The 17,880-nt window shown below is 44.6% G+C and overlaps 1 protein-coding gene across 1 annotated transcript in view; it reads left to right on the top strand.

Annotated features, from left to right (window-relative positions):
- The window catches only part of LOC115119870 (tau-tubulin kinase 2-like), a 47,012-nt gene extending 30,950 nt beyond the window's left edge, over window positions 1–16,062 (top strand). The window contains 8 exon segments of the mRNA XM_065025811.1: window positions 1,760–1,986; window positions 2,293–2,881; window positions 6,701–7,063; window positions 8,078–8,370; window positions 8,372–8,427; window positions 8,704–9,307; window positions 9,575–9,986; window positions 9,989–16,062. Coding sequence (XP_064881883.1) covers window positions 1,760–1,986; window positions 2,293–2,881; window positions 6,701–7,063; window positions 8,078–8,370; window positions 8,372–8,427; window positions 8,704–9,307; window positions 9,575–9,986; window positions 9,989–10,078 — 2,634 coding nt within the window. The 3' untranslated portion in view covers window positions 10,079–16,062.
- Window positions 16,063–17,880: the final 1,818 nt, after the last annotated feature.

Below are 17,880 nucleotides of genomic sequence, written 5' to 3'. Positions count from 1 at the left end.
TACTCCGGCTAATTGACCCCGGCTAAAATCCCATTGCAAAATAATGCTTTTTAGCCTATTCATTGATGGAAAAACTAGTCGATGGAAATATATTTGACCGGTCATGCTTATTGATCTATAGGCACATTTGCATAATTTAGTGGAATTAAATTGGCACGTGTGTATTTCTGTTTGTCGCTATGTAGCCTATCTTATTTATCACACCTGCACAGCATACAGATACAGAGCCTACATTTGAGTAGAAAATCTGTCAGACAGTGCAAGAGCTGCTTCTACAGCTTCTCAAACAGCTCATTCGTTGCTGCTGGAGTGAAACATGCTTTTATAAGACCAATCATTGCACAACAAATCTAAATGCAATCACGTGTTAAAAAAAACAAGTTTTCATGGCCATGATTAAAAATAGCAAATATTTTAATTTCTCAACTGGTAATTGAAACGTGCTTTCTATTCATGATTCAAGTGCATAGGCAGGGGTAGGCAGGATTCAGCGTGTCACACACCACTTTACAATGAGCTGGAGGCAGTATGCATTTTGAAAACATGTACTTAATTGTTTGAAACTTTAAAGTTTTACTTGCTTCAAAGTAGCCTAGACAAAATTATTTTTCTAAAGACTTCCATATACCATTGAAACCATGTAGCCTATTTCTCTCATGTTCTTTTGGTTTTTAAATCAACTTTCTTTCATTGTCTAGCAGCCAAAGGCATTATCCTAGTTATATCAGCAGCCCATGATAGTTGTTGCCTCTTTAGATCTCACCTCTTTCTACATTTCTAACAGATATTTTCATCTCTGTCACATGTGTGGTGGGCTTTTGGCAATGGTGTTTTCCCGCTAACTGCATTAAGAAACGATCATTTGCACGTAGCCTACCGACTTGTATAGCTTACCGACTTGTGTAGCTTACCGACTTGTGTAGCCTACCGACTTGTAGCTTACCGACTTGTGTAGCTTACCGACTTACCGACTTGTGTAGCTTACCGACTTGTGTAGCTTACCGTCTTGTGTAGCCTACCGCCTTGTGTAGCCTACCGCCTTGTGTAGCCTACCGCCTTGTGTAGCCTACCGCCTTGTGTAGCCTACCGCCTTGTGTAGCCTACCGCCTTGTGTAGCCTACTGCCTTGTGTAGCTTACCGACTTGTGTAGCTTACCGACTTGTGTAGCCTACCGACTTGAGTAGCCTACCGCCTTGTGTAGCCTACCGCCTTGTGCAGCCTACTGCCTTGTGTAGCCTACTGCCTTGTGTAGCCTACTGCCTTGTGCACATTGCTGCGTTGTGAAGAAATAAGTTTATCAAGATTTTGAGCTAAATGTTCTGATCTGTTGCATCAGCCTCATTGCTTTTCTAAAGTATTTTAATGTAGCCTAGGACTATTGGTTGTATGAAATTGGCATCTATCATCACATAACTGTCCCAGAGTCTGTTTGGAATAGGCTATTTCTTTCTCGCACAGAACGGCAAGCTGACCAATAGAATAGGTCAACTTTTCTACTATGGGAGATAGTAGATTGACGTAGGCTGGGGATTTTGCTGTACGTTGGCTGAAAGAAAGTACATGTGGACAGTCATTCTAACATCTCCAAACTGCGCATCAGGATTCAGTAAGAAGGACGCATCCCGTTGCACTTCTCAAATGTCCAGTAAATTCAAATGCTGCCGGTCAAACGTCCGGTGCCGGCAACCCTGAAACACACACACCATGACGACTGAGTTCAACCATATATCAGTCTATCCCCCCTTTCTCTCCCCACTAGGCAGCAACAGAGGAGGAGCACAGCAACAACCAGGGGGGTCTCCAGAGCCCGTATGCCAACCTCAGCCTGGGCTCCCCTGTCCGGGTACACTCTGAGATAGTGGGGGTGTCAGGAAAGGATGGTGGTAGTCCTCTCCTCAGGAAGCTCCGTAACATCCACAGCTTTGAGCTGGACAGGAGACTGACCTTGGAGACCAAGCCCAGTCCTGAACGGTTCATGGAGGCGTGGTCAGTACCCCCACTAACCCCCTGGCCTTCTATTCCTTCCATACTACACTAACATAACAACCAGGGACTAGATTCTACTGCAATTCAGTCTGTTCAGGATATTAATCAAGATGAACTAAAGTTCCTATACAATCATTTAAAAGTTTGTTTTAATGATGAATTAGTTTACTTCCTAAACTGACTGAATTTCAATGCAATTGACCTCAACCCTGATATTGCTAACTCTGCTAACCCTCACCCTCACTAACTACTATGTTATAATCTGCCATCGCCTGGCCTGTTCAATCGGTCGGTGTGTCTCTCCAGCTCAGGGAATCAGCTGGAGGGCTGTGGGCAGCAGCAGGAGAAGGGCCTGGCTGTACCCACTGGAGGTGCCACAGGACCAGGGCGTGGTGGCACTGACCGAGTCTGGCACAACGACGAGGAGTTCCTATCCGGTGGCGGTGCCAGCGGTTCACCCAAACCCGTCTCCCCTCACTCCCACAGGTCTCTGGAACAGGGCGAGGTGGCCCCCAGCAGCGGAGGCTTCGTGGCCCTCAACCTGAGCTCCGGACAGGGGAAGGTGGACTCCAGGGAGTGGGTGATGATGGAGAGGCCCAGCGGGTCCCCAGGGACAGGAATGGGAGATAAAGCTACGACCAGCCCCTCCAAGGAGGAAGAAGAGGAGCTGCAGGTGCTGGAGGTACCCTTTGGGGCAGGAGAGGGGTCCACGGGGAACTCCAGTCCTGGTCAGATCCATGGGCACAGGGATGGGGACCTCCAGGGGCATCCAGGCGCCAGCGGACGACCCCCCAGGGTGGACAGGCTGGAACTGAGTGTGGGACCTACGGGAAGCCTGCCCCCCGTCACCCCCTCTAGCCCTGCTGATGCCCTGGCTGAGGGAGCACTCACACAGGTACGGACCTCACAGACTAGTATGACACAGTTCACTGTAAAACACGGCACTATTACATATCTCACTGTAAAGCACTTCACTATTACATTCCTCACTGTAAAATACTTTACTATTACATACCTCACTGTAAAGCACTTCACTATTACGTACCTCACTGTAAAACATGTCACTATGACATACCTCACTGTAAAACATGTCACTATGACATACCTCACTGTAAAACATGTCACTATGACATACCTCGCTGTAAACATGTCACTATGACATACCTCACTGTAAAACACTTTACTATTACATACCTCGCTGTAAACATGTAACCAATACATTCCTCACTGTAAAACACTTTACTATTACATACCTCACTGTAAACATGTAACCAATACATTCCTCACTGTAAAACATGTCACTATGACATACCTCACTGTAAACATGTAACCAATACATTCCTCACTGTAAAACACTTTACTATTACATACCTCACTGTAAACATGTAACCAATACATTCCTCACTGTAAAACACTTTACTATTACATACCTCGCTGTAAACATGTAACCAATACATTCCTCACTGTAAAACACTTTACTATTACATACCTCACTGTAAACATGTAACCAATACATTCCTCACTGTACAACATGTCACTATGACATACCTCACTGTAAAACATGTCACTATGACATACCTCGCTGTAAACATGTAACCAATACATTCCTCACTGTAAAACATGTCACTATGACATATCTCACTGTAAACATGTAACCAATACATTCCTCACTGTAAAACATGTCACTATGACATACCTCGCTGTAAACATGTAACCAATACATTCCTCACTGTAAAACACTTCACTATGACATACCTCGCTGTAAACATGTAACCAATACATACCTCACTGTAAACATGTAACCAATACATTCCTCACTGTAAAACACTTTACTATTACATACCTCACTGTAAAAATGTAACCAATACATTCCTCACTGTAAAGCACTTCACTATTACATACCTCACTGTAAACATGTAACCAATACATTCCTCACTGTAAAACACTTTACTATAACATACCTCACTGTAAACATGTAACCAATACATTCCTCACTGTAAAGCACTTCACTATTACATACCTCACTGTAAACATGTAACCAATACATTCCTCACTGTAAAACATGTCACTATGACATACCTCACTGTAAACATGTAACCAATACATTCCTCACTGTAAAGCACTTCACTATTACATACCTCGCTGTAAACATGTAACCAATACATTCCTCACTGTAAAACACTTTACTATTACATACCTCACTGTAAAAATGTAACCAATACATTCCTCACTGTAAAACACTTTACTATTACATACCTCACTGTAAACATGTAACCAATACATTCCTCACTGTAAAACATGTCACTATTACATACCTCACTGTAAAACATGTCACTATGACATACCTCGCTGTAAACATGTAACCAATACATTCCTCACTGTAAAACACTTTACTATTACATACCTCGCTGTAAACATGTAACCAATACATTCCTCACTGTAAAACATGTCACTATGACATACCTCACTGTAAAACACTTTACTATTACGTACCTCACTGTAAAACATGTCACTATGACATACCTCACTGTAAACATGTAACCAATACATTCCTCACTGTAAAACATGTCACTATGACATACCTCACTGTAAAACACTTCACTATTACATACCTCACTGTAAAACACTTCACTATTACATACCTCACTGTAAAACACTTTGGTATTACATACCTCACTGTAAAACATGTCACCGTTACATACCTCACTGTAAAACACTTCACTATTACATACCTCACTGTAAAAATGTAACCAATACATTCCTCACTGTAAAACACATCACTATTGCATACCTCACTGTAAAACACTTTGGTATTACATACCTCACTGTAAAACATGTCACCGTTACATACCTAACTGTAAAACACTCCAATATTACATACAGTACCTCACTACATTTCACCATAACACAGCTCACGCAGGTCAAGACATATCATGCAATGTACACAGTAGGATACTACACCTTAACACAGAACTAGACACAGTAGGATACTACACCTTAACACAGAACTAGACACAGTAGGATACTACACCTTAACACAGAACTAGACACAGTGGGATACTACACCTTAACACAGAACTAGACACAGTGGGATACTACACCTTAACACAGAACTAGACACAGTGGGATACTTCACCTTAACACAGAACTAGACACAGTAGGATACTTCACCTTAACACAGAACTAGACACAGTAAGATATTACACCTTAACACAGAACTAGACACAGTAGGATACTTCACCTTAACACAGAACTAGACACAGTAGGATACTTCATCCATCTGGATCATCAGTAGCATCTTACTGTAGTTTAAAGTAAAATGTGATCGTGATCACTTATGTCTGTGAGCTTGTTTCTTTGCTTGTGTGAGCTTGATAAAATGATGGAAACTTCTCAGACAATGGTTTTGCATTATTTGCAACTTTCATTTGCTATGTTTAGTTTTTTTTCTGGGTTGACCCTTTATCAAAAGGTGCTGTTTGAAGAAAGAGATAGTGATTCCTCTAAGGAGACTTTTGAGATCTCAGAATTCCTCCCACCTCTACAGCCGCTCCTTTTAAGTTCTAAATATATGCTTTACTCCTCCCCCTCTCTCACCCCCACTCCTATCCACCCCTTTCTCACACTGTTCCTCCGCCATCCCACTCCGTCCTCTCCCCGACTTTACCTCTTCCTGCTCCGTCCTCCCTCCCCAACTTTACCTCTTCCTGCTCCGTCCTCTCCCCGACTTTACCTCTTCCTGCTCCGTCCTCCCTTCTTGCAACTTTACCTCTTCCTGCTCCGTCCTCTCCCCGACTTTACCTCTTCCTGCTCCCTCCTCTCCCCGACTTTACCTCTTCCTGCTCCGTCCTCCCTTCTTACAACTTTACCTCTTCCTGCTCCATCCTCTCCCCGACTTTACCCCTTCCTGCTCCGTCCTCCCTTCTTACAACTTTACCTCTTCCTGCTCTGTCCTCCCTCCCCGACTTTACCTCTTCCTGCTCCGTCCTCCCTCCCGACTTTACCTCTTCCTGCTCCGTCCTCCCTTCCCGACTTTACCTCTTCCTGCTCCGTCCTCCCTCCCGACTTTACCTCTTCCTGCTCCGTCCTCTCTTCTTACAACTTTACCTCTTCCTGCTCCGTCCTCCCTCTCCGACTTTACCTCTTCCTGCTCCGTCCTCCCTCCCGACTTTACCTCTTCCTGCTCCGTCCTCTCTTCTTACAACTTTACCTCTTCCTGCTCCGTCCTCCCTCCCCGACTTTACCTCTTCCTGCTCCGTCCTCTCTTCTTACAACTTTACCTCTTCCTACTCCGTCCTCTCTCCACAACTTTACCTCTTCCTGCTCCGTCCTCTCCCCGACTTTACCTCTTCCTGCTCTGTCCTCTCTTCTTACAACTTTACCTCTTCCTGCTCCGTCCTTTCTTCTTACAACTTTACCTCTTCCTGCTCCGTCCTCTCTTCTTACAACTTTACCTCTTCCTGCTCCGTCCTCTCTTCTTACAACTTTACCTCTTCCTGCTCCGTCCTCTCTCCACAACTTTACCTCTTCCTGCTCCGTCCTCTCTTCTTACAACTTTACCTCTTGCTGCTCCGTCCTCTCTCCACAACTTTACCTCTTCCTGCTCCGTCCTCTCTCCACAACTTTACCTCTTCCTGCTCCGTCCTCCCTCCCCGACTTTACCTCTTCCTGCTCCGTCCTCCCTCCCGACTTTACCTCTCATCACCTCTCTTAGCTCCCTACCTCTCCTCCATCTCTGTCTGAGGAGGTGTTGGCCAGGATGTCCAGTCCCTTGCTCCTGCGTTCCCCAAGCCCGCACACCCAGACCCTCCTCACCACCCTGTCGGACCCCCTGCACCAGAGGGACCCCCCTGGGATGAGTCGCAGCTACTCAGCCGACCACCACAACCAGTACCTCCTCCATCCCACCTCCTCTTCCTCCTACCACGCCTCCCTACCGCCACCTCCTCACCCCGGCCTCGGTTCCGCCCGTAACCAATCACCCTCCGGGCGCAGGAAACTGCCCGCTATTCCGGCGGGCGCTGCCAGCAGCAAGTTCCCTTCCGTTATACGCATCACACGCGCCCAACTCCAGCAGGTGATTGATAATCCACCCCTGGGCCACGAACTAATCAGACGTCTCTATCTTAACCATAACACACCGCCTACCTAATGCCCTCCACTATTAGATACTTACTGTCTTTTTAAAATAATTTGGTTGTTCTTTTTGTTTCCTTTTGCTGCTAGTGTGTTAGTTGTGCTGTGTTTTGTTGGGTTGTTGTTGTTATGGTTGTTATTGTGTTGAATTGTTGTGTTGTTGTGTTGTCGTCCGGCAGGCTGCTTTCTCCAGAGAAGAGCAGGCCATTGTGCTACAGACAAAGCATGCTCAGATCCATGTGTCCTGATGTCAGGGGAATAGTTAGGGTCATTTCCTTTACAATTCCTTTTCAATTCAGTCAATTCAGAGCGTGAATGAAATTGCAATTCCACTTTTCTTCATTGCAAGACAGGGACTTTTGTCTGTTGTTATTTCATTTCCTCCTGTTCTGTTCTCTCTTTTTTACTCAACCTGAACTGCTTTTTTACGGACCCTGACTTCCTGTCTCTTTTGTAAGCCCCTGATTAGTTGAGTGAATGTTTTTGTTGTTGTTGCAGATCTGGGTTAAATACGTGAGTGGTGCTTGAGTAAGCATTCCAGGCACAATGGCATAGTCCCAAAAGTCCAAGCTAAATCAAACAGATGATAGATTTGACCCAGGTCTGTCTTGTTGCGCTTTTTTGATATCAACTAACAGCTTGACTGACATTGCCTTGATGATGCTGTGACATGTTATGATCATGTTATGATCTCCATTCAATATTTTCACATGATCTCTTACAATGCAATAATTTGACTCTATTTATTTGTTAACCTGCCCTCTCTCTCTCTCTCTCTCTCTCTCTCTCGCTCTCCTCTCTTCCTCTCTCCTCTCTCTCTCTCTTTCTCTTTCTCTTTCTCTCTCTGTCTCTCTCTCTCTCTTTCTTTATCTCTCTCTCCCCCTTCTCTCTCTCTGTGTCTTTCTGCTTCCCCCACCCTTCGCTCCCTTTTTCTCCCTTTCCCCTCTCTCTTTAGCTGACAGCTCAGCAGTCCCCGTCTGGCTCAGACTGTGCTCCACAGGGCCTACAGCTGGAGAGACGAGAAGATGCAGCAGCTGAGGCCCAGCAGCCCCAGGATATTACTGCTACCACTGACATCTACATCCTGCCCACCCCTAGCCACACCCCTAGCCAGCCCGGCAGCCCCACCAGCCTGGATGACCTCCTGGCAGATACCCTGATCAACGGACGAGACACCCAGACCTACACCAAAGCTCACAGTCCTGTGCCAAGCCGAGCGTCCTCTCCTCGCTCCCCCCATTCTCCTCGCTCCCCCTCCTTCTCCCCCCTCGCTCCCCTCGTTCCCCCGTTCTCCTCGCTCCCCCTGTTCTCCTACCTCTCCCCATCCTCCTCACTACCCCCGTTCTCCTCGCTCCCCCGTTCTCCTCGTTCTCACTACCCCCGTTCTCCTCGCTCCCCCGTTCTCCTCGTTCTCCACGTTCTAATTCCCCTCGCTCCCCCCGTTCTCCTCATTCTCCACGTTCTAATTCCCCTCGCTCCCCCGTTCTCCTCATTCTCTACGTTCTAATTCTCCTCGCTCCCCCCGTTCTCCTCATTCTCCGCGTTCTAATTCTCCTCACTCCCCCCACAGCCCACTGTTAGGCCTAGTAAACGGCCATCTCTCTCCCCCAGCTAACGGCCAGGGAGACGTCAGTGGCAGTGGAGCCTTTCCAGATCTCAAAGACCCTGAGAGTGACCAACCCCAGCCTGACAGGGCAGATGGGGTGGAGACCACTGACCAAACCCCAGCTCTGACCACCCCCTCTCCGCCACCCAGCCCCCGTAAGGACCCCTCCCGCAGGCTGAGCCGTATCCCCGTCCTGCTGGACCTTCTCCCCACCCCTGGCTCTGCCATGGAGAAGCTACTCCAGAAGAAAGCCCCCCACCATCAGGGAGGAGGCCACCACCCAGCCCCCTCTATCTCCCACCGCGGCCCCGTGGTGGCCTCGCTCCCCCACGGGGACCAGCTGTCCACCGCCTCAGACCACTCTGAGAAGGACGATGAGTCGTTCCTGGGCTCGCGCTCTGACTGCCAGGGGAATGACGCCCCCTCCCTCTCCTCCTCTTCCAGCCCCCTGTTCCGTAAGAGCAAGATCCCACGCCCTTTTAACCCTACCAACCTGGCCCCAGAGCAGGAGAGTGCTGCACAGTACCTTCCACGCCCACCCCCGGGGAGACCACCCAGTCGGCTTGCAGCGGAGAGCAGGTAATAGGACTCTTCATGATTAGCTTTAATGACAGGTTTATCTCACCTATCATGGTAACCTGGTTCCGAGTCTGTTTGTGCAGCCTTGCCAACTCCTATGTTCATTGTCATGCCAATGTTTGGGGTTGGCAAGACAGCACCAACAGATCTGGGATGAGCCTCTACTATCATTAACTGAATTACATTCATCTACATGTTAAAGTTATATCTAAAGTTCTAAACTCATTCTCCATCTTCCCAAAACCTCACCCCCTTCCTCCACCCAAGACTGAAGCGTTATCGGATCCGAGCGGGCAGCACAAGGGACTCAGACCTCCTGACCTGTCTGTCCCAGCTGATGCACCATGGTCAGGGTGGTGGATCTGCCTGCGGTTCCCCCCACCACGGCCACTCCTCAGCCCAGCTTGTAGGCTCCCGGATGGGCATGTGTAGCCTGACCAGCTCCCCCCACCACCATCACCACCGGAGCTCCAGTGCCTCACCACGCAGCTGTTCCTCTCTACAGCGCTCTGTCTCCTCCTCCCCCTCTCGCCACGAACACCGCGGGGGAGAGCGAGGCAGAGGGGTTTGTTTCGGTCGCTCCTGTTCTCCTCCCAGCTTCTCTGGGTCCCCCCCTCCTCCCCGGCGCTCCTACCCCCACCATCAGGAGATTTGCTGCTGCCGCCAGGCCCGCACCGGCTCCCACCCCACCACCACCACGCCCTCAAGTGGAAAGCCTGCAGCCGCGAGGAGAGAGAGAAGAAGTGCTCCAGCAAGCTGAGCAGCAGATAGTGGGTCACTGCTCTGGCCCTGGTCCTAGCCTGACCCATAGAAACCCCTGGGCCCGTTTATTCAAGTGTCTCAGAGTAGGACTGCTGATCTAGGACCAGTTTGGCCTTTTAGGTAATAATGAATAAGATTACATGTACAATCGTATTCATTATGACCTAAAAGGTCAGACTGATCCTAGATCAGTAGTCTTATTGTGAGAGGCTTTACGAGTATGGCCTGGGAGTCAGTGTCATTGCCACATCAGAGGGTGGGATCAGGATGTTGATGCAGACCAAACGATCCTGCTCTGGATCAATGAAGACCTGAGGCTTCTGTCAGAGAATACTGAACATAATGTCCCCCCCTCTCCTCCCCTCTCCTCCCCTGTCCCCCCCTCCTCCTTCACACTTTCTTCTCTAATTCCAACTATTTGGTCATTGTTTAGTCCCTAATTCATATGCCCACTTTAATAGTTCATACCTAATGCGAAAAGGATCTATGTGCATTATGCTATGTATAAGATGTTGGTGTTCTTGTGGGGTGTTTTCCCTCATATCATCAGTGAAGTGAACACACTTAGCCCTCATTCAGAATACCCTAGGTCAGTCAGTGGATGAGCACTCATTTATTCATCACTCAATTGAATATAGACTCAGTCTATTCTGTTTCCTCTGTACTGACCTGGGGAGTGCAAGGTATAGCAAGTCTACATTTATGGCCATGAAGCTCCAGAGAAATGTACACTATCTACAGAACCTATTTATTTACATCTTGACACACATGTCACACCAGGTACACACTAACTGATGACATCATCGATTGATGTGTCCCCCCCTCTCTCTCTCTCTCACTCTCTCTCTCTCTCTCTCTCTCTCTCTCTCTCTCTCTGACTTCAGATGTACAGTGAGTGTCATTTATTTCAAAGGCATTTAAAGCAATCAATTGATCAATGATAGAAGTGATCAGTCTTTTGAGAAGGAAGTGATCCTTCCTTTAAAACAATCATATAAAATGTGTGTGTGCTCACACACGTACTTGTGCCTAATGTGTTGACTGATCTGGGGAATCTAAATGGCAAACTAAATGTGTGTGTGCTCACACACGTACTTGTGCCTAATGTGTTGACTGATCTGGGGAATCTAAATGGCAAACTAAATGTGTGTGTGCTCACACACGTACTTGTGCCTAATGTGTTGACTGATCTGGGGAATCTAAATGGCAAACTAAATGTGTGTGTGCTCACACACGTACTTGTGCCTAATGTGTTGACTGATCTGGGGAATCTAAATGGCAAACTAAATGTGTGTGTGCTCACACACGTACTTGTGCCTAATGTGTTGACTGATCTGGGGAATCTAAATGGCAAACTAAATGTGTGATTGAACACTAGTTACTGGGCCATGATTCCCTTTGTATGCTCCTCTTCAGAATGGAGTCTGACTTTGTGTCCCAATTCTCTACCCTTCCTCCCTGGACTTAATAGGAAATTAATGGTGTAAGAGATATTATGGCAACCCTCCCTAACCTTGCCCATGCTTACAACCATCCAATTCATTTAAATATATGGATACGGGGTGGGGGGGTGCATTGGGATGCCTGCTGAGGAGGATTGGGATGCCTGCTGAGGAGGATTGGGATGCCTGCTGAGGAGAATTGGGATGCCTGCTGAGGAGAATTGGGATGCCTGCTGAGGAGAATTGGGATGCCTGCTGAGGAGAATTGGGATGCCTGCTGAGGAGAATTGGGATGCCTGCTGAGGAGAATTGGGATGCCTGCTGAGGAGAATTGGGATGCCTGCTGAGGAGAATTAGGATGCCTGCTGATAACACTTATGGTACTCATTACTACACTAGTGGTGAATACTAAGTTATTATTATCATTCATGTATAATGTGTGCCTTGCCTTGGCACTTTGAGCAGCTTCTGGTTTCACTGCAAAGTATGTTTCTCATTTTTATTCAAGGAGTCTAATAAGACTAATTTGTGCCAGCTGCAAAGACAGACCGTCCTCATCATGTGATTGTAGCAGTCTTATTCACTACAGACAGACAGTCTTCATCATGTGATTGTAGCAGTCTTATTCACTACAGACAGACAGTCCTCATCGTGTGATTGTAGCAGTCTTATTCACTACAGACAGACAGTCTTCATCATGTGATTGTAGCAGTCTTATTCACTACAGACAGACAGTCCTCATCGTGTGATTGTAGCAGTCTTATTCACTACAGACAGACAGTCCTCATCATGTGATTGTAGCAGTCTTATTCACTACAGACAGACAATCCTCATCATGTGATTGTAGCAGTCTTATTCACTACAGACAGACAGTCCTCATCATGTGATTGTAGCAGTCTTATTCACTACAGACAGACAGTCCTAATCATGTGATTGTAGCAGTCTTATTCACTACAAGGAAAAGGAAGCCAAGTTAATGTTTTTATTTGATTTATTCAGACAATATTTGAAGAACGATCATTGTTATTTATGATATTAAAAAAAGGAAATGTTTTAAACTAAAACGTAGATATCCTGTATTGTATAAAGTTTAGGACAGGTCCAACATTTATGTCAAATAATATCATACTATTTATGTCAGTTTCCCTCCTCCAGTACCCCCAACAGCACACGTTGTTGTAGCCCCGGACAAACACACCTGATTTAGTTAATCGAGGGCTTGGTGATTAGTTGACAAGTTGAATCAGGTGTGCTTGTCCAGTGCTACAATAGAAATGCGTACTGTTGTGGGTACTGGAGGACTGGAGTTGGGAAACACTGATTTATGTCATATAAATATCCTATACCAAATCAATGTTTCAAACTTCCAAAGGATAAAAAACATGCGAAGAAGAATGTTGTCTTTGCTTTGTAATGACATGTTTTGTGCACTATTATTTCAAACAGTTCATGTATTGTTTGAATACTGACCCCATTTTCTTTACTTCATAAAGATTCAATGAACACTCATTTAAAACCTCCCTCGCCTAACCTTGGTTCTACCTACTACACCCTCTCCCTTAGCCTGAAATCCAGAACCAGTTTTGTGCTGACATTCCACTCTTTGTACTCTGTGTCATTGTCAAGCATTGGCATGACAAGGAGTGGTATGATAGCAGAAACAGTGATACGCAGGCTACCTCTCCCCACCCCTCTGCTTGTAATACACTGTGACATAACTAACTAAAACAATCAACCAATCAGTGAAGTAAGCAGCATACCAGTTCCCATAATGCACTGTGATTGTCTGAAAGGGACTTATGTTTGTTGGGTAGTACCACATGTATTTTGGTTGGAATATTTAATTTGCTTAGATTTCCCTTTCGTCTCAAGATCTCGTTCACTCTTATCGTCCCACTTGACCCACAGCATTGGTCTGGTTTCCTAGTTCTCCAATGCTCACATCTTAGGACTACTGTACTGACTCATTACTGATAAAAAAAAACTTCTGTATTTATTTTACATCTGTCTGATTGGCTTATTATCATGATGTGACACATGCATATAGTATGGTCTGATTGGCTTATTATCATGATGTGACACATGCATAGTATGGTCTGATTGGCTTATTATCATGATGTGACACATGCATATAGTATGGTCTGATTGGCTTATTATCATGATGTGACACATGCATAGTATGGTCTGATTGGCTTATTATCATGATGTGACACATGCATATAGTATGGTCTGATTGGCTTATTATCATGATGTGACACATGCATATAGTATGGTCTGATTGGCTTATTATCATGTGACACATGCATAGTATGAATAACGTGTAGAGGAAAATAATTGCCTTAATCTAAAGTACTTTTATCATACAACCATAATCTACTGTAATTCTGCAGTATGAGATGAACTATAATGATCTACTGTATGTCAAGTGAATTGTTTTACTCGGTCCATTGTGGTAGATGCTATTGGTACCTGCCTACAGTCTGGTGGCATTCCAGGTTGTTTACATTACAGACATGTTGATACAGATCTGATTGAACTAAGATTGTGAAAGATGTGAAAGAGAGTAGTGTTTAACATTGCAGGAACCCCATCAATTACTTAATGATCTGTGCAAAGTGTAGGCAACCTCTCACAGAGCAACATGTAGGGAGCCTGGAACGCCCCCTCTGTCTCACAGAGCAACATGTAGGCAGCCTGGAACGCCCTCTCTGTCTCACAGAGCAACATGTAGGCAGCGTGGAACACCCTCTCTGTCTCACAGAGCAACATGTAGGCAGCGTGGAACACCCTCTCTGTCTCACAGAGCAACATGCAGGCAGCCTGGAACGCCCCCTCTTTCTCACAGAGCAATGTGTTGGCAGCCTGGAACTCCCTCTCTGTCTCACAGAGCAATGTGTTGGCAGCCTGGAACGCCCCCTCTTTCTCACAGAGCAATGTGTTGGCAGCCTGGAACGCCCCCTCTTTCTCACAGAGCAGCTAATGTATTGTTTGAGAGGCCGACACAGACGGTGTTCAGTCAGTCGCCTTAATCATGTGTTTTCTCTTCTCTTCCCCTGGCTGTGTGTAAAGCAAGGGATAACTGAACTGTGTCTGTCTGTCTACTCTGTGCTGAGGATCACTCCACTGCTTAGCCCCAACCTACCGTCAGGTTCCTCCCATAGGCTGTATAGGGTTCTCCCTTTCCCTCTTTGACAGGTGTGTTCAAATCAAATGTTATTTGTCACATGCGCCGAATACAACAGGTGTAGACTTTACTGTGAAATGCTTATTTACGAGCCATTTCCCAACAATGCAGTCAAAAAGTAAGAATAATTAGCAAAATAAAAAGGGAATAGTAACACAATAAAATAACAATACAAGGAGTACCAGTACAGAGTCAATGTGCAGGGGTACGAAGTAACTGAGGTAATATGTACATGTAGGTAGGGGTAAAAGTGACGAGGCAATCGGGATAAGATAAAAAGATTAGCAGCTGTGTGTGTGTGTCTGTCGTCATTATGCATGTGTGGGTGTGTGTGTGTTCTGCCTTTATAGATCTGTGGGAACTATTTCTCCAGCAAATTAGCATCAGATAGATTGCTTTGCTTTCTGTTGGCAGCTCTGTTCTTATTGGCTCGTTTGGCCCAATCAAGTTGTCCATTAACTGGACAGAATGCGTGACTTCAACGTCAGTAACAATTTGACCAGTGAGCTGTGTCTGGATTCTGGAATCAACCGAGGTTGAGTGTTCTAAGGGTTTTAAATTCCTCTTGGTTGTATGATAAAGGTCTGTTTTTACATCCAGAGATTGTGATGTAAACATCCACATAGTACCACACCAAGCAGTATTGTGATATCTTTTCAATTCTAGGCTATATTCGGTACTTCCATAAGCTAACTAACTGCAACTTTTTAATATATAACTGTAAAAAGTGAAAAGTATTAATTTCAAAGATCATCTTGATGAACCATCACTTATTGCTTCAGTAAAGACAAAGAGTTAAAGGAATAAACAGTGATGCCAATAATCAATCCATTAGTTATTATTGCACAAACCAAGTGGTATATTGTTACTTTCCTGACTGAGATTTTGATTTGTCACTGGTGACATGGTAGTGGGATTGTACAGGTGCCACGAAGCTGTCACAGCATGCCTGTATCTGTGCTCCAATGATTGTACTCATTCATGGCCAGGCCACAGATACTGTGTTGTTGGAGGTTTGGGGACAATAGGCTAAACAGCTAAAAACAACATCAACAAATTGATATATTGGGTGTATGGATGCTCATTGTTGCCTGTGTGACTTCAGTGTTCGATATTTCTTGAAATGGTTCACGTTTTAGTCCTGTGCTGCAACGGTTTAGAAATATGTGTACAGCCAGAAGGACAGACTGTAACAAGGGGAAGATCTACATTGTACATAACTGTAATTATTTATGTTTATTTGATCGTTCATACCATATCTATGCCTTGTACAGTGTTTGTTTTCTTCAGTTCATTTAAAATGATTTTGTATTTTATTTTTATAAACTGGTTATAAATAAAATACTCATTCAGCATGCAGAAAATAATACACTTGACTTATTTATTTTATTTGAGAAGTGGTCTAGTGACAAGTAGATGATATTTGAACAGGTTCGATTTGAGTTCTGTTTACACTCAAAATTCGAAAGGCACTCGCACATCTGAGCTATCTTTTTTGCAGTGTCATGGTAACAGTTGAATAAAATGAGAAAAAATAAGGAACCCGCACACTGCTCTTGATAGTATCACTGCTCTTTAATAAGCTTTACATATCGACCTCACAGCCTTCGTCAGAGCTTTACATATCGCATTCACCGCCTTCATCAAGGGCCTCCCGGGTGGCGCAGTGGTTAAGGGCGCTGTACTGCAGCGCCAGCTGTACCACCAGAGACTCTGGGTTCGCGCAGTGCACGCTAACCAAGGTTGCCAGGTGCACGGTGTTTCCTCTGACACATTGGTGCTGCTGGCTTCCGGGTTTGATGCGCGCTGTGTTAAGAAGCAGTGCGGCTTGGTTGGGTTGTGTATCGGAGGACGCATGACTTTCAACCTTCGTCTCTCCCGAGCCGTACGGGAGTTGTAGCGATGAGACAAGATAGTAGCTGCTATAGTAACAATTGGATACCACGAAATTGGGGAGAAAAAGGGGTAAAATTCAACAACAAAAAAACACTCAGTCAGACATTTGAATTTCTCTCCTAAAATTAAGAAAAACAAAAATATATTTAATAATTGGCTACAAAGAAATCTTTCTATACTTGGGAGAGTACTTCTGTCCAAGGCAGAGGGACTGTCTCGTTTTGTGTACCCCTCATTATCTTTGTGTAAATCCTTCTACTTGTAAAGAGATCAATAAGACCTTTCTTGACTTCATCTGGAAAAATAAAGTCTCACAAACATTAAAAAGTCAGTCCTTTCTAATAAAAGAGCTGAAGGCGGTCTGGAAGTGTTGGATTTTGTTGAAATAAATAACACTTTCTAGATCAACTGGTTGAAAAGATGTTTGATCAATACTGATTCAATATGGTATTTAATTCCAAATAATTTATTTAATAATTTGGGAGGTCTTCAATTTTTACTGAAATGTAATTATATTCCTGAAAGATGACCTGCTAAATTGGCTAGGTTTCACCAACAAGTTTTAATGGCCTGGAAAACATGTTTCCTACACAATTTTTCTCCTCATAAAGCTCTTTTGTGGAATAATTCAGACATAACTATAAGGAATAAGTCATTGTTCTACCCCAGCTGGCATGAGAGGAATATTGACTTTGTTCTTGATGTTTTTGACAACAAGGGTAATATTCTCACATATGAACCATTTAGAGCATTGAAAGAGTTTCCAATACATTTCAGAGAGTTTATTTCTGTGATCAAAGCCTTCCCAGTGGTCTAACTACACTAATAAAAACTCATCTTAGCTTTGGTAATGATTACAAAATGTATCCAGAACTCAGATTGGAAGGCGTGGGCTTACTTGAGAAATCTTGTTGTAATAAATATATAAGACAAATTCTTCATTCACAAAACCAATTTACACGAGAGGAAAACATTTCTGGAACATGCTTATTCCTGACATTGTCTGGAAAAATGCATGGTTAAGTCCTTTCAAAAATTGTATACCAAACAAAGTTAAGGAAGTGCGCGTTAAAACTTTATATAAGATATATCCATGTAATTCTATGATATCCACATTTGTGGATATTGATGATATCTGTGTTTTCTGTGAAAAATGTGAGAATCTGTCTCACTTGTTCTTTGAATGTAAATTTGTGTCAGAATTTTGGGAAAATCTTGCAAAATATTTATTTACCATTATGAACAATACTCATGTTTTTGACATGAAAGATATATGTTACTATTGCAAT

This window comes from Oncorhynchus nerka, linkage group LG12 (assembly GCF_034236695.1).
Source record: "Oncorhynchus nerka isolate Pitt River linkage group LG12, Oner_Uvic_2.0, whole genome shotgun sequence".
In the NCBI taxonomy this organism is placed as follows: domain Eukaryota; kingdom Metazoa; phylum Chordata; class Actinopteri; order Salmoniformes; family Salmonidae; genus Oncorhynchus; species Oncorhynchus nerka.
The sequence above is the reverse complement of the archived record's forward strand: the minus strand, read 5'-3'. Positions and strand labels throughout refer to the sequence as shown.